At 43.6% G+C, this 22,094-nt stretch overlaps 1 protein-coding gene across 1 annotated transcript in view; it reads right to left on the bottom strand.

Annotated features, from left to right (window-relative positions):
* Nucleotides 1-10,925, bottom strand: part of sash1a (SAM and SH3 domain containing 1a) — a gene marked incomplete at its 5' end in the record, with an annotated part of 146,889 nt that extends 135,964 nt beyond the window's left edge. Inside the window, one exon of the mRNA XM_079180924.1 lies at nucleotides 10,422-10,925. Within this exon, the coding sequence (XP_079037050.1) occupies nucleotides 10,422-10,925 (504 nt within the window). The remainder of the gene's footprint in view (nucleotides 1-10,421) is intronic.
* Between the last annotated feature and the right edge of the window lie 11,169 nt (nucleotides 10,926-22,094).

The following is a 22,094-nucleotide window of genomic DNA, read 5'->3' as shown; positions in this document are numbered from 1 at the left end:
ATGTTGTACTCACAGAAGGATTAAAAAAAAAAAAAAAGATGAGCATCACAGTAACAACATATTTACAGACATGTCTTCCTTTCCTCGTCTCTGCAGTATCATGTTCACACAAAGCCCAAACCAGAACCTCCATTCCAAGCAGATTGTAAAATATGAATGGCCACTTTACATGACAATCGCTGTGAAGCCGGCTGTGGGATTCCTGCATGACAATGAAGACCGTCTCCACACATAATCGCTGCCCTCAACTTCCACTGCCTGCATTGTCGTCTACTTCCCAAAGAGGCCCGAGTATGGCGGCCACTGGTGTCAGTAAAGACCTTTTGTCATCTTCAGGGAAGTATTAGTAAGATAATCTATTTCTACGCTTCAAGCCATACTTGTTCCACTTGTGGCATCCTGAGGAGGAAAGTTGCCAGCTGGTTCATAATTCAGGGCATCTCCTGCAGTTTAAGGAATTTGGCTTTGACCAAGTCTGGGTGATATGGGGGCACCGCTAGCTTTAGGGGTTGGTAGGGTGCTGTTAAAGAGATGTAGGGGAGGGGGGGGGCGTACTGGTATTCAACTATTCCATAAATGGAGTGGTCGGGGATCAGAGCTGCAGGGGCTGCTGGGAGAAGAAGCTCAACCCTGCAGCCCATTGTTCTGGACTGACAGTGTAATCTCATATGACGAGGGGGAAAAAACGATTTGGTCCAGTCCAGGGATATGCTAAGTGACCATAATAAAGACTCCTATTACAATACAGTCGTCCTGAGAGGCGCTCAGTGCAAAGCGTTCCCATGCTGCTGCCCATGGAATACACTTCCTCAGTGGTCACACGTATTGCCATATGAAAAGAATATGAAAACGAGCAGGATAAAAGCCAAACATTAAGTGAAAATAATCCTAAAGTATGTTACATTTCCCCTCCTTGAAATCGTTTTTTTTTTAATGAAATGATGAGACAAATTCCTGCAATGAGCTCCGTTTCCACGCTGCAGCTTACTCGCACCGTCGGGCAAGAACTTCACTCAGTCACTACATCTTTAAACCTCAGCAATCATCCTTACATGTTTTATGAACTCATAATCTAATGGTTCTTGTATTAATTATTCAGCTTTTAACTGCTATGGAGGAATCGCCTCACGCTCAAGGCTGCAAACAACCTTCTACATGCAGATGAAAACAAGTAATTATAAATATATTATGAGAATGTCAGGGTGTGATAGCGGCAGTGCTGCCTTTCAAAAGACTCAAGGAGACAATTATTAATTACTCCAAGATGCATATTTTACTTCAAACTTTTTCTGTTAGTTTTTCTGTCTCAAACTGCTCTGTTTGTCAGCTTGGTCTTTATCTCCCTCCCTCTGTCGGCTTGACAGGTCTGCCAGTCTGTCTATTTGTATTCCAGTTTGTCTCCCCTGCCTGTAAGTAAGTGGGAATGAGGTGAAACTGGGTGAGGATGTTTGGCGGAGCAGAGAAAATTCCCGATGCATGACCCCTCCCGCCCAGGCTTGGACGGCGGGCTGTCAGTCGGCCAGTTCATTGTTTGGCTTTTGTGTGGGACATCAGCTCTGTGCTGAGTGGATTCATAGTGAAGCGGTGATTTAGCGGATTTACGGGCACTTCCTCTGCAACCAAAGGCCATGACCAATGCACGTTAGGTGCAGATTATCAGTCTGCTGTTGCTATGCAGGGAACTTTGGCTTAAGGGGCAACAAAAAATATTCGAAAGGTTGAGCCGTAGTATTCAAAGCTGTCCTACAAAACCTCCTGTGTTTTAGCTCCTTTTCCTGTTGGTCCATAATTATTCCACGATATAAACTAGAATATTGAAATGCTCATAATAAGCTTTTATCGTTGTAATATGCCCCATGACGAAATAAATATGGACTTAGCCTAATCCTCTTTAAACAAAGTTGAGCGTCTGTCACTTGACTGGTTACATAAACTAGTGCCTTTCAGCAAAGGTCACACCAGAGGCCAGCTGCAATGAAGATAAGCTTTCCGATGGCTGTGTTTATCAGTGAGTCCAAATTTAATTAAGGCAAGTTTTCTGATGACTTTGTTTACACATTCAACTCAGGTCAAGACCCTAACACTAAACTGAGGTTAGAGTTATCTATGATCCTTGGACCATGGCGCCAACCCCCTCATGTAAATGCTGTGGGACCAGAGAAGACACTACCCATTTCCAGATTTGTCAGAGACTTTCCTTTAGAAAGAAGTCCCAAGGGCTGTTTCAGTAAACAGGGGTTGGTTTGGCAGAGCATTGGTTTAAAGATTTGCTGTTATGAAAATTGTGTTTCTTTTCGGTTCACCGGCAGCAGATGAAGCAGAACCAAAAGGTGCACATCAAAAGTTAACAAAAGTACATGAGCATTCCAAGATACAAAACATGTCCATAAATGTGCATTAAGGGACTAGGCTGCAGGAGTGCAAACACGCTCACAGTGCTTTGTTTGTGTGGTGCATGTCCATTTCCTTACATTTGCTCCTCTTTGGTTATTTTATGACTCAAAACCTGCTTTGCTCTGCGCACGCCAGAATAATAAGTCGTTTTACACAAAGTCTCAGTTTATATTCTCAGTATAATCCATTGTCTCAAGAGTTTACTTGTAGTGTATTTTGGGTAAGCTTAGAATGGGTGAACTGAATAATGTCTTGCAAAGTTAACCTGGACAATAACACACTTGACCAGACTGTTCTCTGCATAAGCCACAGGACTCCAACCCCTACTAAAGCTTTAATGATGTGCGATTCAGATCAAAAATAGTTTTGGGATCGTCTCAGCGGTCGCAGTGGAGTCCTTATTCATCCCTGCATGAAGCGGCGCAGCGAGCGATTAACGTTTAATGAATAGAACAATTAACTTTAACGTGTACAGGGGTCAAAAAGCAGCAATTAGCGTGATGAACTCCAGCCGCCCATACTGAGCATGTCTACATTTATCCGCTAATGACGAGTTTGACTAGCTGGCTGCAGCTCATTCAGACGCAGCTTTAAAAAAAAAGAAAATTAGAACATAATGCGACTGTGCCAAACTCTTTAATTAGTTCAAGAGATACAGTATATGTCCCATAGTGTTCACATGCAGGGAGATAACCGCGCACGCAACAATCCGCCTCCCACACAGATGAACATTTCTGTTGGAATGTGCTGCAACCCATAAATGTTTTGTAAATGCGTAAAACATTAAACGCCACAAACCACACAAGACAAAAGCATACCTGCAACACGACGCTGCCTTTGTACAAGAACATGTGCAACACACAGTCCGTGAGTTTGCGTGGGCGTGTTTGAGGAATGCAGTAACTGCCAGGTAATTAGGGTTCACATTCAGGTATGTAGAGCCGCAGGGAAGCCAGAGCAAAGAGACAGACAGACCGACAGACAGACACTCGGTGGGTTTAGTATGGCTTAATCTCCTGCCGAGCCACAGCCACTACAAAAGCACTCAGGTAGGAACGTATCGACACCGGTGTGGTCTCCATGATCAAAGCTTTCAGCGCGGCCCTGCCCTCATGCCTTGGAAATTAACCAATTAGGGATGGGGGGGGGGGGGGTTGAGAGTCGGTTGCGCTGCGTTCCGTACACCGCGCTGGCAGCAGCTTCAGACGAGGTAATTATACACGCTATCCCCGTCTGTCCCTCTAACACTCATACTCACTGCTATCATGCCTCACTCATCTCTCTACACCCCTACATTATATGCCTAAAACACAGTCCAAGATAATATGAGCTGACATGAGCCAAAACTGTAGCTACATGTAGGACAATCGAGCTCCGTTGTAGGTAGTGGTGTTTTTAACCCCTTTTAACCGCTCTGTGCTTTAAGAAGTCCTCCACCAAGCTGTGCAGGTAACGTCAAGCTGACTAGCAACCAGCGTACCTCTCCGCCGTCATCATTCTGATTCACGGAGCTTGTCTGAGCCCCAGGAACAGCTGTCATCATTCATTTTTAACAGCATCTTCATAGGAAGGAGGATTAATTCCTCCAGTTGGGGTCGATTGTGGAAGAAGGGCTTGAGAAAAGTGACGAGAATGCGCTTTGTCACGTTCTTAGAAGAGCTTACTAGCCTCTAGATTTGTTCTCTCATGCACATGCAAGCAGATACATTTCATTTATCAAATGAAAGTGCAACATTTGCTGGTTTCAGTGTTTCAAATGTGAGGATTGGTGGATGAGCCGCTTTACCAAATAGCTTGAGCAGCTATATTCAAACTCTATGGATAGAATGAAAGAACTATGCAATGATCCCAACCTCAATGTCTGCCATGCAACTTATCGTCAGTATGAGATTACAGGACAAGCACTTGATTTGATTTTGAAATATCTTTCCAAAGCCGCATTAGTGTGCGACCTCCCAGCTCGTAGATGCGTGGGAGTCAGATGTAATTAGCACCTCTTGGACTGTAGGTCACACATGACTACCTGCGGCAATACAGTAAAAAACAATCCCTGAGATGACTGACAGCGTGCATAAAGCGCCTGTACAGCATGCAACAACGTATGGTTGCGTTTTTATGAGGAAAATGTAATGATCCCCTCCAGAGCAATCACCGCCAGTGTAGTAATGAGTGTGTGCCAGACAGAGATGTAGAGAGAGGGGAAACATGTGCGGATGTGTTGATTTGCAAGTGTGTTTGCAATCTGGATCCTGACACAGACAGATGCTCAGGCCTGCTCTCATGTCACTCTCCATCCTTCTGGGGCACTTGATATCTTCATCTTTTTTTTCCCCTCCATCTCCAACTGTTCAAAGAGGACTACAGGGTCATTATTGGATACATGTACAGTAACTGTAGCAGAGGCTGCCGCTACTATGATGGAAATAATTTAGGTTACTGCACACGGCTTTTGGATAAAAGCAAGCTGGTGTTTTTTTTTTGGTGTTTTGCATTTTCCAGAGAGAGAGCTGGGGAAGAAATGTGTAAAAAACAAACATGTTTACAGCAACGAGCGAACATCTAGTTTCTCTGCTTGCTGCTGCCGCGGCCGACTGGAATCTGCCTTCTGTGCGCTGAACCATAACAAGATAGCCTCGAGTTGAAAGGCAGTTCAACGGGGGGCTTTTTCGAACATGTCAAACTATTTAGTATATAGAAATGAAAATCATATGGATAATTCCTACTGATGGGGTTTCTACGCGGCCAAGTTAAAGTGACTTTTTCACCTTATCGCTGATCGCTTATCGCCAATGAGTTACATTAGAAAACAAGTACAAATAGAAAAGGCCGGTGTACTTTAGTATTGATCACGCAGCCTGCAAGTCATTCCTGAAGCAGATATTATGTGGTCCTGTAGACAGGCTGTCTGCAAGCTGCTGAAACCTTGGACCGGAATAGCTCTGATAATGTATCTGTCATGAATGTGTGTCATCAGGACCTGTTCCCCAGCACCACAGTGGAAAACGAAATGGCCTGCCTAGCCTGCTTTATTTAAAGATGTTACCATGACTGCATAACTGTAAGTGATACACATATACTGTAGCTCACATATGTCATTTAAATACAATATATCTCCAAAGGCTGTAGGTAGTGACATTTACTGCCACAAGCATGAATTCAATATGTCTAAATGTTGAGATTATCATTTGACGACTCCTGTTGATAAATGGAGAGAAAGCTCGAGCTCTGGGAAATGTCATCTTTCTATCCAAGTTCACATGTCCGGGGAACAAAAGAGTGGCCAAAAGAAAGCCAGTTGATCATGCGAGTAACAGCACGGTAGGAGTGATCCCATCTCACCCCTTCCTGCTCAAATGAGAAGGCCAGCTGCAAATACAGCTTTCCCACATCTGCACTGGATCCCAGGAGATGGGTGGTCAAGGCAAAAACTCCCTCACTACATTACAGAAAGAGGGAAACCATCCAGCGAATATGTCGTTGCAATGATAGCACTTCAGGAAATATATGATTTGACTCCTTTTCCAGTTATTGTTTTTGGACTAACAGGAGCAAAGGCGTGCAAATTGTCTCGTGAATTATTGCACACGTGATTGCCTTCGGATGGGAAAGCGATCATGTTCACTTGAGATGATAGAATATGTAATGTAAGGAAAACTTGACATTGCTTAGCGGTGACACCCACTGAGAAGCAGAAGAGCGTGTGTATTCTGTTTTGTTGTCTTTGCTGAGATCACATCAATGCTCTGCGTTTTAGTCCGCCGGTCAAACGCAGTAAGGTCAAAGGTTATCGTGATAGCCATCAGCCCTCACTACACCCAGATGCCCTATAAAGAGCTAAATACTGGTACTTGTGGTTTATGCTGAACAAAGTCGGTTCCGAAAGGCCCTAAACACGGGTTGTTTACATAAAGATCCACTAAGTATGTGTGTATGTGACTTTTTCCATCTGATGGGAATGTGATCTATCGCTTTTTAGTGCTCCACATAGCCCCGCTTTTCTGTAATGTCAACAGCTGCTCACTTTGCAAATTGACTTTCTCTGTCCTCTAATGACAATAGAGGCTGGTCCTTGACTTCTTTATGACTTCCCCTTTATGAGTCCTTGGTTGATTGTGCCTTTAAGAAGCCCTTAATAAAGACTAAAGTAAATAGAACTTTCGGCAAAGCCCGTGGAAAACGGAGGCTGTTGTGAGAGGCTTTCTCCCTCATTATGGCTGAATGCCAGCCCTATAGCATGGGACAGAGATGAAGAGGATATTCGCCAAGAAACAGGCTAAATGAGAAGCTCATGAAAAGTTCCACTGAGGCGATGAAAAAGCTCTTGGTTTAGCATATAATATGTTTTTTTTTCATCTTACAATAACATCACATATCGTGGAAAACAGAAAGGAATAAGCACATCACACTGCAGCTTTAGTGGAAATCTGTGCGTTGTTTTCAATCAAAGTCCATCTCTGCTTTTACCGATGCCTCACTGTTCTGTGAATGTACACATTCCGGTGGCCCTGCAGTGGAAATAGATTGGAAAACTTTGAATAGATGATGGATTAGAAATATTTTTTTAAAAACTGAATTATTTCTCACACCAGTCACCCTCAGTAACCACAATGGGCCAACAAGAGATGACCCTCATGTGAAACAAAAACCTAATTTCCTGCTTGGTGAAAGTGCTGGGACACTAAACCAAGATAAAGGGACTGAAACAGGAAGTGAGGTGAGTGTTTGGCATGTAAGATGAGTGAACTTCCTCCTTTTTGCTGTAGAAGGCTAATAAAACAGCCAGTTAAAAGCCACCTTTCCTTCTGCTTACCCCCTGACAGACACAACACCTCTGGGTGTTCACTGCATTTCTTACATTCTTCAGGCCGGTTAAGCCGGAGGCCTCAAGATTCCCACTCCCCACATTTGATCAGCTGTTCAGTGCGATTCGGAGAATGGCCTCGAACATCTAACTGTCCTGTGGGACAGTAGCTCTCCTACCCGAGCACCCACTAAGCGTAGTTTAGCCAGCAAAAACAATGTGGCCATCTATTTACTACCCTTCCTCTCTCTGTATGACACCCAGTTTTTTTTTTTTTTTATCACCCACCCATCGGCACAATGCTGGACGCTTGCCTCCGCAGCCTCTTTCAATGGACGGAAATTGGGAATGTAAAACAGAGCAGTAGTGAAAGGACATGCGGCTCCATCAGCCTCCATTCAAACAATGGAGAATCTCCCAGTGTTTAGCTGCTACTTCCTCCTGAAACACAGCACTAACAATGAGGCGCTTTTGTGTCTGCCGTTTGCAGCAACAGTCTCTGGATGAGCGCGCATCTTCAAATAGTCTGGCACTGAGAAAAGTGATTTAAAGTAAAAGGGGGTTTTCCTCTGATAAGATAAAACAATTAAAATCTCCAGAGATCACCGGAAAGATAATAGGAAACAACGGGAGAAAATAGAATTGGACGCAAAAAATAGAGTAACTACTGTGCTTGTTCACCGCACATAACTGACAATTACAAAACCTTTCAATTTCAACTGTATTGTCCCAAAAGGAAACTTTGTCTTGCTGAGAGAAAGGTGAAAAACAGAATACAGATCTGAATGGAAAACTAGTTAAATAAAATGTATAAAAAATATATCTTACAAGGAAATGAACACCATTTAGACAAGCGCCACCAATGCCAACCGTTGCAATTAACAAAAATATGAAGAGAGACGCTAGATTTGACTCTTTAAAGTGTCACAAATCTGAAACAAGGTCTTCGATGTCTTCTTTGTGTTGGGATTACAAACCAGACACTGTTCACATGACAAATACTTCAAAGGAAAAAGCTGATCATTAGAAATCAACATATTTACTCTGTATATCAAACATTTATGATGACGTTCCATATAAAGTTAACTCTACGACCGCAGTGCATTCGACAACAGGCAGCACCATCTTTTCCGCCTATATTGTTCCCCGATGAAAGATTTAGAAATGTGCAGCCCGTAGCACAAGTGTTTGTTTACATCATATGAAATAATACTCTCTCTCAGACAAGGGGTCTCTGCGGCCTCGATAAGGATCATGGGTATTTATTACACCCAGAAGAGCCCTTTCAGTGAATTGTTTGATAATAATCTAGCACACACTGGAGAGGTTTTCTGATTCTTAGTGCTTACATTGCCTATATTCTTTTTGCATAATGACAAACAATGGAGACAAAGCCAGTGACACAAAGATGAACAGAGGGCTGTCAGACCAGAGTCCATCAAAATCCCTGCGTAGTGAGAGTGAGAGCGGACAGTTTAAATGTGGATGGAGATCTTGGTATATATGCTATACAATGAGCATCCCTTGAGACTGACTTGTGTGTCCTGTAATTGCCCCGAGTCTAGCTCTCTGGTCTCAAAGGCACAGAGAGAGAGAGGGGAGATATCTCCAGACCAATAGCAGCCCAGTAAGTCAAACCTCCATCAGCTGGTCACAGCTCTATCTCTCACACTCCTCTCACTCCTCCGGGGGAGAAAAGCGCTGGGCTGGAGCCAATTCAGAACTACAGGGTAACACACACACACACACACACACACAAAGAGAGCCCAAGAGAGAGCGACAGAGAAAGACCTTGACCTGCTCATTCTCCTCTAAAACCTCAATGCCAAAACTTGGGCTCTAAATAAATACAGCCTTCAAAAGGGAGAGATAGTTTAACCCTCCGGAACCAACACTTTGTTTCAGCCCTGGTTTTGCAGATAATCCCTCACAAATCCCAAATCTCTGTGGGATTCCCAGTCAGCCAAAGTGTGAGAAATATATAGATGGAGAGCTTACAAAACATGCAAAAGCTGGTATGAGTTTGAACAGCTAATTTGGAAGCAAGCGAGTATACTGGATGAGGTAATTGATATTACGGTTTGGGTGAAACTATATAATTGATAACGTAGATACATAAGGTAGTTATGAAGTCATATCACTACATGAACACCATATCTTCGGGATCTTGTTTCAGTTGGAATGCCATATGGAATGCAACATAAATAACACTGACTTCACACTGCTTTTGTACGGTCGGCTGACCATTAAACCATTTCTAGATTGTCATCATTGAAAGTTTAGTATTCAAAAAAGTGCATGTTGCTCTATTTCCTCAGCGAAAACTACAAAAGCCACGATCTCTGCCTCCTCAATGGCCTGCAGACACGCCACTCAAAAGCCTCCCTGTGTGTAAACAGCAGTCATTCAGTGGAGCCCTCGCAGCTGGTAAGACATACGATTCAGACACTTCTGAAGAAAGGTCACCATCGGTCCTGTAAAAACAAGAGGCCCTCTCAGTCTCGCTCCAGGCCTGCGACAGCCTACCCAGCTGGGCGCTCTTCATTTACTGCCCCTGCCATCGACAGCCCATTCTCTATTAATCACAGCAAAGAGCCAAGGCCTGTATATGCTCGTGGGGGCTGGTTGATCCACCCACACTGAATGCTGAGGCCAATCACTGGACAGGTGAGGTCAGAGTAGATTAATAATCAGAGTGTAAATCCCCCCCATCACAGGCAGGGTGAAAGCTCCTCAGGATCTCCTCTCCAGTTCTCCGCTTATTGATCGGCAGCAACTTCATTCCCATCATTCACCGTGACAGCAACCACTCACACTTTAGCAAAGTGCAGCAGGGGCTGAAAATGTTCAGGCACCTCACTGGTATTTCCCTGTGGCTCAGTTTCTTACCTTATCTTGATGTTGAACACAAGTGGAATGGGCCCTTTATACAAGCTGTGCTCTTATATGACTGACAGTGGGCTTAAACAATATGATGGATGATGCTGGGCAGGTCACAGCCACTTTGGTGTATACAAACTCCTCTGACACATTGCAAAACTCTGCAAATCATTCAATTTTGGTTTTAGTCAATAAAACTAAATTTTCTCCAACACAAAAACGGTTGTGGCTATTGTTTAGAAAAGTAAACCCTTTAAACAATGAATACCAATCAGTAATAACATGTCATAGGTGGCGGTCCCTTTTGTGCCATGTGCCCATCGTGGTCTATCCAGGTTCCTCTTACCTTGTTAGAATAGGGCGGCTTGGCGAGGTTGATCCCATCTCTGATGAGCTTATCCCTGATCATGATCTTCAGCTTCAGCTTGGGGTAAATCACCAGCTCCCTCCTGTTGCCCAGCGTCAGGTTCCTCTGCGCGCCCATGTAGCCACCGTTGCGCCCGATCCGGTCACTGTTGGGCTCGGTCCAGGACTTGGATCCCCGCAGTTTGGACTCGTACTGGTCCACCATGTGACTGGTGTAAATCTCGGCCGCGGGTGGCATCGGCTCCAAGGTGAAATAGAGTCCGCTGGCCGTCTCGTTGGCTTCATCTTTTAGCCTCCTCACCGCGTCGTGAATCCTTTGCCGGTGGTGAGGGATGTAGACCCCGATGGCATCCAGATCGGGGTCTCCGATTTGTTTGCAAACCTCCAGATCGTCATATCCATTATCCACAAAAGCCTCGACGTACTGGGCCAGCTGGAGGGTCTTCAGCCACTCGTACACGATGACAGGTCCGTTGCTTGTCATTTTGGATGTTGCCAGATCGGCCACAACTCTGTACGAAAGAAGACACTAAAGTGATGCTTACTTTCCCATTCGGCGTTTCAAACGCATTGTGCGGTTGTTAATGACGGCGCGTGCTCTCTCCAAGTGTTAGGAAAGTAAAGATGTCGGCATTAAACATGTTGTGGATTATCCGTACCAAAGGTTTGGTCTAATCCCCAACCTCACGAGTCCGCGATGCTGCACGACATAACAACAGAGCCGTAGGTGAATTAAAGGTTCAGCCTGACAGTCAGTTTGACTGTAACACCTGTCCGTCCTTACAAATGAAGTATCACGCTAGTTTCACTTGAAACAGCTTTCAAATCCCAAATGTCATTTCGGTGACTTACCATGCGCAGTCAGTCCCCAAAACGCAGGCTTCCTTAAACAAATAAGAAAGCAGTTGTCTCAAACTATTGTAATTAAAACAGCTTCTCAACCAGATTGTGTCCGTTACGCACGGCAGCTGCTGCTGCGTCTTCAAAAGAAAGCAAACGTTTTCACAGCTTATATCCTCCTTCCTTATTAAAGTCCTCTGGATCGCAAAACGCGAGCGCGTTGAATGAATACATCCAAAGGATGCCAAAACAGGCGTTGAAAAATGACAGAAAGTCGGCTGCCGACGATATTGACGGTAACAAGGTTCAAGGTTCCGCGTCAAACCGCTCAGTCTACGCGTAGTCCGGTTCTTCCAGCCGGCACATCACTACACTGGAGCCGCGGCCAAGAGCCAACATGCTCACTGCTGCTCCTCTGCCGTCCACGCCCCCTCCAAATCTCACTGTACCCATTTAAAAATAGTGACGCGAGTCCTTTTTTCTCCCCCTCTACAAAACTTGTCACGCCGCCTCGGGGAACACAGTGGGTCACCGGGTCCCGCCGACTTGGCCAAAGTTGGTCCGAGACGACAGCGCACGTTAAACCTCTCGCACAGTAGAAACGAAACCCCGAGCTGAGGGTTTGTGTCACATTATTCTTCCCCTACGATGTGATTTCGTTCTCCGCACCTCTCTCTCCCTCTCTCTATCTCTCACTCTCTCTCTCCCTCTCTCTCTCGCTCGCTCAAACGCACACGCTCTCGCTCATTCAGCATTTCCACGGTTTGGGTTCTCAGTGCGCATGAGCTCCCTCTATGTGGCTAGTGGGGCACTGCAGACTTCGCAGCACTGGAGCTGATGTAATAGAAGAAACTGAGGTAGCAACTCATCCATCGAACCATTATCTGTATGAACAGACATTTGATGCGATTTCTTTTTTGACTTTACAACACTGGAGAGGCAAGTGGAGTCCAACTGTCTGTATCAAATTGCAGCCGCACTGGATGCTGTCATTATTAGTATGAGACAAGTCAAACTGTTTGGGGGAGAAAAGAGAGAGAGCGAGAGACAGAGAACTCTGCTTGAATAAGACCTGTCCACTCTGTCCAAAACGGAAAGCCAAGCCAGCCGGTGCTGATGCATGCTTCATCAAATGTGAGCCGACAGCTTGTTAGGGGTCAGTTTGATACAATCACCATCTCGGCTCTGGGCTGGAAGTGATTTGCCTCAGCCCATTATGACATGCGACGGGGCTCGAGTGGAGGAGGAGTGGGGAAGCATATCAAGCAGCCTCATATTGGAGAAATTACGACAGAAACGTGCCAATAATTGATGTCAGAATGTCAGAAGAAGAGGTGTGAGCGAGTGCAGATCCTTCATCAGGTCTTAGGTAAATCAGACTGGATTTACTTGGCATTTCCCGTTATTTACCCTGTCGGCTGCCGTCATCGTAATTTCTCAGAAATGCTTTATTGTCCCTGGTCCTTTGTAAACACTCGTATGAAGTGGTTTATCTGACAGGCGCAACAGGGTGCATATGTGTGCAGAGTGTGATATGATGCATTGCAGCTTGGACTTATGATAAACCAAAAGTATCCGTCTCAGTGTGAACTTCATAACAATGCACACAGTAATAACATGATCAATAAAACTAGGCTATATCAGCTTTAATGTCTCAGATTAGGTGGAGTATCTGCAGACATTCAAGACAGAATGTTGAGGAGGCGAAGAACAACGCTTAACATTCCCTCTGAACACAAACCCATTAGTTTATTTTTCCAGCTCTCGTATGAAGGGATTAAAACTTACACACCTCTGTTCAGACTTTTCATAGGTCTTTTTTAGGAGCAGGGCATCGTGGCAGTCGAGTGACAGATGGAACAGGGAGACTGGTGCTCTCTGTGGTGGTGTGGTGCCAGGAGTGCTGCGTTTCCACTCTGCTGCCCCGGGCCATGGAGAGCGACCAGCAGGTGCCGAGAAAGGCAAGGGTGGTAACCTAACACAAGCGCCTTGCTGGCTGTATGGAAATACACCGGACTGTTTGTGTGTAAGGCAATCATCTGAATGAGACCTGTTTTTATGAAAAAAATAGGCATATGCTGAACCCTTAAAGCATTTCTACTGAAGAGTGATTTATGTTTTGGGGCTTTATTTTCTTATTAATCATCAGCGACCCCTCAGTTTCATCTTGTGACCCCTTGAAGGGGGGGTGACTCGATCATTGGAAACCACTGGTTTAGTGTATACAAGGTCCGAAAATAGAGAAAAAATACCCATCACCTCATCAGAGAACACAGAGTGACGTCTTCAAATCACGTTTTTGTTTGACTATCAGTCTAAAACCCCAAATAATTACTGTGTGATAAAGCTATGATGGCTTTTCAATTCTGTAGATCAACTTGATTGAAGTGCATCAACATACATGTTGTTATTGCATTAGCGCAGTGCTGTGTAGAGACTTAAAAAGGCAGTCTACGCCCATTTCAAGCAGAAGGCCCATTGCTCTTCAACACTGAGTGAAGCAGTATTGCCCTGGAGCCAAGAGGACCGCTGCCACATCAATAACACCTCAATAACCGTCCCTTAATAAAATCTGAAATAGGCAGCTCAGAGCATTAGTGCAGGTAAATATGAATATGTGGCGGTGAGCGTGCACGATATTGGATCTGGTAAATATGTATAGGCTGCTTTGAATGTGTTGATTGAAAGAGTGTGACTGCGGCAGGTCGAGGGAGGAAAAGCTCCAGTAGACACAGCTGGAAGGTGAGAGGAGATCGACACAGCCAGTCAGACAATAGCAGCTCTGCTGACAGCCAGGCTTTCTCTATGCTAATAGGCTGAGCTGGGTGTTTCTGTTTCTCTCTGCAAAGAAGACTTGGCTATTAGAAGGTGGGGATTTTTGTTGGGGTAAAATGTAAGGTCTCCTTGGCTTCAGTCGTCTACATTGCACCTTTCAAGACCTCAATTTTTAAATCCTTTGAAGCGGAGAATGGCTTCTGTCCACCTAGATGCTGATGCACCACAAAGGTCATGGATGTTGGTTTCTAAGTTTAAGATATCTCTCAGGCCCTGATAGATGTGTAGACCCTACTGGCAGCAACACAACCAAGGTGACATAGGAAACACAAATCACAGTTCACGCTTTGAATTCATTGTGGTTCTGTGGTAGAGACGGTTAACCATAAGGTTGGCAGTTTGATCCCGGGCTCCTATACTGTCCCCATGTCAAAGTGTGGTCGTGCGAAAAACTGAACCCCAAGTTGCTCCTCGGGTGCTTTACAGCAGCCCACTGCTCCCACACGCTTAGGAGGGGGATAAATGCAGACGTCAAATAAAAAGATATGTATATTTATTGTCAAATTGTCATGTTGCCAAAGCACTATTAAATACAAATGTATGATTTAAAAATTTAATTATTGTATATAAATAATCGTTACATAGTGGGCACATTTTGCCTTGTCAAAATCTTCAACCCTTTTTTTTTTTTTCTTCCTCTCTTTCGGTTTCACATTTAAGGGTTGGCTGGAGACGATCCTTCAGCAGCAGCCAAGACCACAGAAACAATCCTGGAGTGAGCTGATGATTGACTGTGATTGCTGCATCGCACAAGAAGAGTAGGTAGTATCCCAATGTTCCTGGACAACATAAGCTTCATATGAAAAATAAATTTACCATGAAAACAGTTTCTCAGAATTGAACATGAAAACACTGGAAAAAAATTGGGGAGTAAGAGAAAAACTTTGGGTGTAATTATTATAATGAGTAGTTTTGCGGTGAACCTAAAAATTCACATTGTTTATTGTCTTGGGATGCAATTAAAGGCAAAAGCTGAGCCACTTATTTGTGCTGCCTTAAAAATCGGTGGTCAGGGGCATCTAGTGGATTCTTTTTTAGCATTCTGGTACCTTCAAGAGACAGATAGACAGAGAGAGAAGGAAAGAGCTTGATCTGTCTTTATGCGCTTTAATTACGAGCGGATGGCTGGGCTGCAATCTACAGGGACCAAAGGTGAAGCAAGCACGTCAGGACCAGCTGCCACTCCGCTGGCAGCTCAATATCAACCTAAACATCCCCAAACCCACGGGAGAGATGGGTGGCAGGTCGGGGTTAATGCAAGGATTGCATGTCTAAGCATATCAGCCACAGACACCTGTCAATCACCACGCTGAATCCGTCTGTAGAGGCAACAGGTCAGATGTCCGCGTTAGCGTTCCCACTGGTGCAATGAAAGTGACGCTATGCATCAATCAAACCACTACTTTGAGTTGCAGTAGGAGTCAACGTGTCAACTTCTCCCGGGGTGTGGTTCCATAAGAGTTGCGTGAGGTGATGACACAGATCTCTGATCAGACAGTAGCAGTGATTACGTTCAGTGGAGCGCAGACTTCATTTCAAATCAACCTTTTCTCCGGCAACACACTACATGTTCAGCTCCAGAACAGGGCTGGAGGGAGCCTTGCAGCCATGGATATCTGAAACAGAAAAAAAAAAAACGTCTGCATAACAGTGATCCAGATCTTTGTTTTTTCTCATTGACTCTGCTCAGAACAGAAAGTCTTTGGCATCCGTTTTATCCCCTTACAACCTGATTATAAACCGGCAGTATACATTAATAGCTTGAAAGCCTTTCCCAAGGAACAAAACACGAGGCACATAAAAGAGATAGCTTGTGCAGTGCAAGTGCTCAGAATGAAGACATTGCTAATTAAAATTACTCTTGGTGCAAACCAGCATTTAAAATGTATTGTGTTTATTGTGCCGAGAATTAAAAAACCCACATGGCAGGCTAATGAGCTAAAATCATTTCGGCAAAACACAGAAACTTCATACCAGTTAATACATACATTTTCTTTAAATGGGCCAGACTGTCTTCAAACATGAAGTGTTTGCACCGAGCTTATTTGTGTTGAAGCGTGTTGAAAACAGAAGTCACAGCTGAACGGGAAAAAAAATGCCAAAATCCCACGAATCCCACAAACCCGGTAACCTAAGAAACTGCTGCTTTGTCGTCTTAAGCCGTTATCATGGAAACCCAGGCTTTACCAAAGAGAGAATTATCAGGCAATATGACTCCTGTTATTGCCCTGAGCAGTACTTTAATAAGACCCAGCTAACCTGTGACCTGACTTTGCAGCGGCAGAGTTTGTTGTGGGAGAGATTTGGTGGCTCAAAGGGCATCGACATGCCCACAGGAGCCGCCACTTATTAATACCCAGTCAGCTGCACCGATATGCCACCACGGTGACCCAGAGTCCATGTGATTAGTATGGACGGCCATGCAGCGACCGAGCACAGCAGCACAAGTGGATTATGTATATATGCTAATTTTTGACACTTGGCCACTGGCAGTTTGAGACATGCAACTGCGAGTGGTGATAAAATACTTTTTTTTCATACTTAATATTTTGACTCTGTTACTTCGTTTGCTGAGGTTTATATTTGCTGCTGTAACATACAAGTTTCCCCCTGGGGATGAATAAAGTATACATCTATCTATCTATCGATCTGAAATGCATAAATGTGTAGTTTTCTCTCGCAGTTGCGTACTTGTGCTGAAACCCTGGCAAGCGTTTTCACACGGTCAGTCATTGGTTACGCATAAATAAAAATACAGTGGTACATACGCAGGACTAAACACACAACAACCTCCAGAGACCACTTACACACCTGTTGATGTTAAGACTGGAGATAAAAAGAGCTGTAAATTAGCTATTGTGTGTCTGCTCGCTGATGAAATATGAATGCCTTTTATCTCTCCTCCTCTAAGCTGCCTTTAATTACAGATATAAGGATAATATAGAGGGATCAGGGTCTGGCTGGAGACAGGCTTGAGGATCTCTGGCAGGAGATATTGGCTAAAGGCAATCCCAGCCAGCCACATCACCTTGTGATCTACGACTAACCTCGGAGCAAAATGACACCCAGAGGCATACGGTTTAACCGGCAAACCTGGTCGGCCTGCTGAGAGATGGCTGCTAAACTGAACGTTCAGAAGATCTCTGTAGGATTGTTTCATGAGGACAGATGAATTGAACCAGACATGTAATCAAATCCTGAGAGACAATAAAAGGCAAGGCGATAGAGATGTGAAAACGTATCCCAGCTAGAAAATGACTGGAGAACTGATTTCAGTATGACAGTGTGGGTGTGTGTGTGTGTGTGTGTGTGTGTGTGGAGCGCTATGTGCTAAAGGGAAGGTTTCCAGCTGATGATAAATGAACTGTCATGTGACTTCATAGAATGTTTTATAACAATCCCCTCAGCAAAGCAGTGGTGCAGAAAGCCCAATTAATAAAGATTTGCTCATTTTTTCCACAGACCTCATTTTCCTCTTAATTAAAACAAGGTGATTGAAAATGAATGAATCATTAAGCAGATATGGGAAGCAAGTTTTTTCTTTTCTTCTAAATTTCAGATGAAATAACCAGCAGAAACGTCCCGTTAATGATTGATGGCACAAAATGAAAACAACTGATGTTTTTTTATAAAACAAAAGGAACAGAAATGGATTAAAAAAAACAACTGAAGCTGGACGTTGAAATATTTTTTTGAATTTAGATAAAATAGAGAAATGTGAAGTTAATACAGTGTTAACACTGTACATTTGGTATTAGGAGCTGGGAGGAGAAGACACTCCACACAAAGCAGAGGATTTGTAACTAAGCTGCGGGTCCACCCTTTCCCAGTGTCTGTACCTCCGGAGGACTGCAGACAAAGGAGCAATTAGACACAGCGGCCACAGAGTCTCACTGCAATACATCTAGTCTCAAATGGACGGGAAGATGATGGCTGCATGCCCAGGTTTGTTAACATGTTATATTAATGAATAGGACTCTGAGCATTTTGACCTATCCACTAGGTCCTCAGGGTCAATGTAATGGTATGATGTATTGGTGGGAAAACAGATCATGGGGAAACGTGGATTAAAGATGATTGCTGGATGACAATAACTGAGAATGTGCATAATTAAAATGATTTACTGAAATCACTACCATCTTAGAATATATAAACCTTACTTTACTGCCACAGATCCATGACGTATGAAAAGCAAAGTGAAAAGTAAATGGGTTATCGAACACGAGGTTCAATGGCTGTATTAATCTCTGCAGTGCCGCAGAGAAGACAGATGGAAAGAATAAAAGGTCCATTTTTCATTAGGGGTCATTATTGGTGACAATGATGGCTGTGGATGAGGATTCCGTCATAACTCAAACGATTTCCCAACAAGTGCATGACACATCAATCAGATCTCATTCGATGTTTGACGATGAGCTCGGCCTCAGGAAGATCACCTCATCTGTTATGGTGTACTGCTAACATTTAACTTCATATTAAAAGAGGAGGAAATGCTCAAGAAAGAAATATGAGGTCCCTCGGATGATATTGCCAGACACGTCTTGAGCATGAAGAGTCTCTCCTCTAATGTCAAGTCCAATATTTCCCTATTAAGTCAATAGTGCACACTTGGGTATTACATTTTACATTCTGCCCTTCTTATACAGGGAATTTAATGCAAAAAGTATAAATAAATAAAGACATTAAACATACAAATATAACGTTTTGGTTGAGTTTTGAGCATGATATATCCTGATGTATGACAATACTGGAGATGGATGCAATATAATCAACACCGGTAATAATAATAATCTTAACATGGTGTCAGAAAGGTGATGATTCATCACTTGTATTTCAGTTATCGCATTGGATTGTATTACATTGGAAGGTGTTTCTGTTATGTCGTACACATTGACCCGATACAGGATATTGATCGCTCATAATGACCTCATATCTGTGGGGAGGACTCTCAGACAGTCATTGAGCCAACCAACCAACCAACCAGCCAAATTCTTTAATGCCCAATACAAGAGACATCATCAGCAAATTACTTCAATATTCTGACATACAATATCTCTCCAATGCTCATGAAAAAACTGTAAATAAAAGACTCGATGACCGATGAGACCCAATCTACTGTGCTCTACTAGAGATACGTATCTTCTCAAATAACTCACCTCATTGAAATTGTAGATGAGCTGTGTTGGAATAAATTACTGAAGAGAAAAGTTATGGCACTGTTGATGAAAGTTTGCTTTCAGCTCCAGAGGAAGAAGACATTGACTTTACAGGAAACTGTATCCAAAGAAAAGGGAGGCTGGATTTGAGATAAAGCTAAACACATATAAAGCTCACAGTGTGAGATGCTATGATCGCGCGCAAGGGATTTGGTTAGATGTGAGGAAACGCATTTAAAGAGTGAGTATTCTGGTGAGCATATTTATTACAGACACAGCAGGGGAGAAAGCGGTGCAATATTTTTCGGGGCATACACCACAACGACTTAGCATAAGCAAGTAATACAATTGCTTTTGTCTGTTGAAGATGCCATAAGAACACCCTTCAAGGAACCTCTGCTATAATCGCGTTCTCATCTCTGCAGAAGTCACCCTGTTGCAAACCCCCCCCCCCCCCCCCCCCCCCTCTGCTCTCAAAAGATAATGTATGAGTCTGATGACCTAAGTGGTTTGTATTAAATTTTCTGCTCAAGTAAGCTCCTTCAAACATGCTACACAATTAAGTGAAGAAATGGCTCGACTCCATTTGATGTACTGCACAGAACCCCCGGGACCTGAAAGTCTCACCTTACAGCATGCGACTCAGAAAGGCTCATGCACTACCACTTGTGCATGTACACACACACACACACACACACACACACACACACACACACACACACACACACACACACACACACACACACACACCCACACACACACACACACACACACACACACACACACACACACACACAATCTTAACTTCCAACAGCACATTTTCCTACTGGTCCATCAAGGCCTGACAGATGCTGTTTGATCTCAGCTAGACTGTTCTCCGTTTGATTTTGGAGGCTTGTCTGGGCCGATCAGAAGCTGCATCTGAGGTACTTTATTCTATTTTATGGAACACACACTGGGCTTATTGGAAACTGGTTTGTTAGTGTTAAATGATGAGAACATTCCTTAAATATCAAAGTAATTGGCTGCAGCACACTCTACACTAGTGTAGCTATATGGCAATACAGTTGGGTTTGGCAATAACAGCTTCTGGTCCCCATATGAATCCACACAGAATAGTGAGCACTCAGTAAGGGACATTACATCCAGCAGGGGAACCAGAGCAAAACTAAACAGACACTGACAGATCACTGGAACATCACAGAGATATGAAATACAGAATCTTAAGAGACAAGCCTACAGAAAGGTAACATAAACAGGAAGGGTCATGACCACAGGAGACTTGTGAGTGTAAAAGCAGCAAAAAAAAAAGTAACATTTCTAGCAACGAATCTCAGTCTGATGTGCTCCCCGGCGTTTGCACCAGTCATCTGAGAGTCCACAAAGGGGCTTTTGTACACTCCTGTCCCTACCTAGTCATTATTCTAAATATGCAGTTGATGTGCAGTCTAATAGAGGCTACTTATAATGCATATAATCAGTTATTTGTTCTTGACCTCTTTGTGACACCAAATAACATAAAAATACACATCAGAAGCATTAAAGAAACACAATAATTTGATGTCCCCACGGTGCTGATGATGCAGGAAGACTAGTGCCAAAACTGTCCCAATCAACAAGTTACCTGTTAGTCTGTATAATCTGTTTCCTCTTGGTTAGTTTGGAAAATGTCAGTGCGAACAGGAACCGGCTCAGAACTAAAATGCAACAATGTGTCATTTCTTTGGTCGGATCAAATGAATCGAACTATGAAGGCTAAAGCCATGCTAGCAGTTCTGTGGAGCTAGGTGTGCTTTGAGTTTGATGCTAACATCAACAATGACCATGCTAACATGCTGATGGTGCCTGGCAGGTATAATGCGTGCATCATTTTAGTTTTGTGTGTTTGCATGCTAACAATTGTTGATTCGCACTAAATACAAAGTCACTAGGATTCATCCTCTTGGGAACATGAATGGCCATCCCTAGAGGGTAGAGAAAACATTGATTCATGAGCTTGTGAGAAAAGTAAACCTACTCGGCTCTTCCACGGTGCATCGCCCTCTTCTACTTCAGAGCCAGTTTTAAAACTGACATTTTGCAACATACTGTAGTGTGAAATTGTTCATCTGTAAAAGTGCCGGCATGAATAGGAGATTGATGGTGGAATCATTGGGGACTACAACAGAGAGTGAACAGCGAGGGGTCAAATGTTTGAGCATATTTTCTCTGCGGGGCCGGCGACACCCTCAAACCAATTACAGAGTAATGTTCAGTGGCATGCGGAAGAGTTAACAGACTGGCAGACTAGCAGAATATATAAGTAGAACGTATCCATCATTATAATAATACTCCGATTTAAATGCATGAACAAATGCTTTGCTGCAGGGGTGTCACATGCATTTATAGAAGAGTCTTGCGTTTTGTGTTCTGATTGCCGTGCAGATATCCTTTGTGGTTACAGTCTAACACTAAGTATTGTGTGGCCCTTTGTGGAGAGGGGCGATGTTAACATTTCAAGGGATCTTTAAGTAAAGAACTTCAACTGTATACACAATTTCTCCTCTCAAAGAGGGACATAAAGATGAAGAGCTCCAAATGTATTTGCTCCAAGTCCATACAGTCACTGAGCATAAACAAGGTCACTTGCGGAGGGCAACACATTCCACATGCCAGATAAGAAAACTAATCTTCTTGTCAGGAGTTTTCCATGAAATGTTTTTCACTCAAACAATTTCATACTCCTCTGCCTCTCTGCATTGTTGTTTCTACCGTTGCATTAAAACAAGTCAGTATTGGTCCCATTCCAGATGCTGTAACCATGCCTAAAGCGCCGCACATCA

This window comes from Pholis gunnellus (genome assembly GCF_910591455.1).
Source record: "Pholis gunnellus genome assembly, chromosome: 19".
Taxonomy (NCBI): Eukaryota; Metazoa; Chordata; class Actinopteri; order Perciformes; family Pholidae; genus Pholis; species Pholis gunnellus.
The sequence above is the reverse complement of the archived record's forward strand: the minus strand, read 5'-3'. Positions and strand labels throughout refer to the sequence as shown.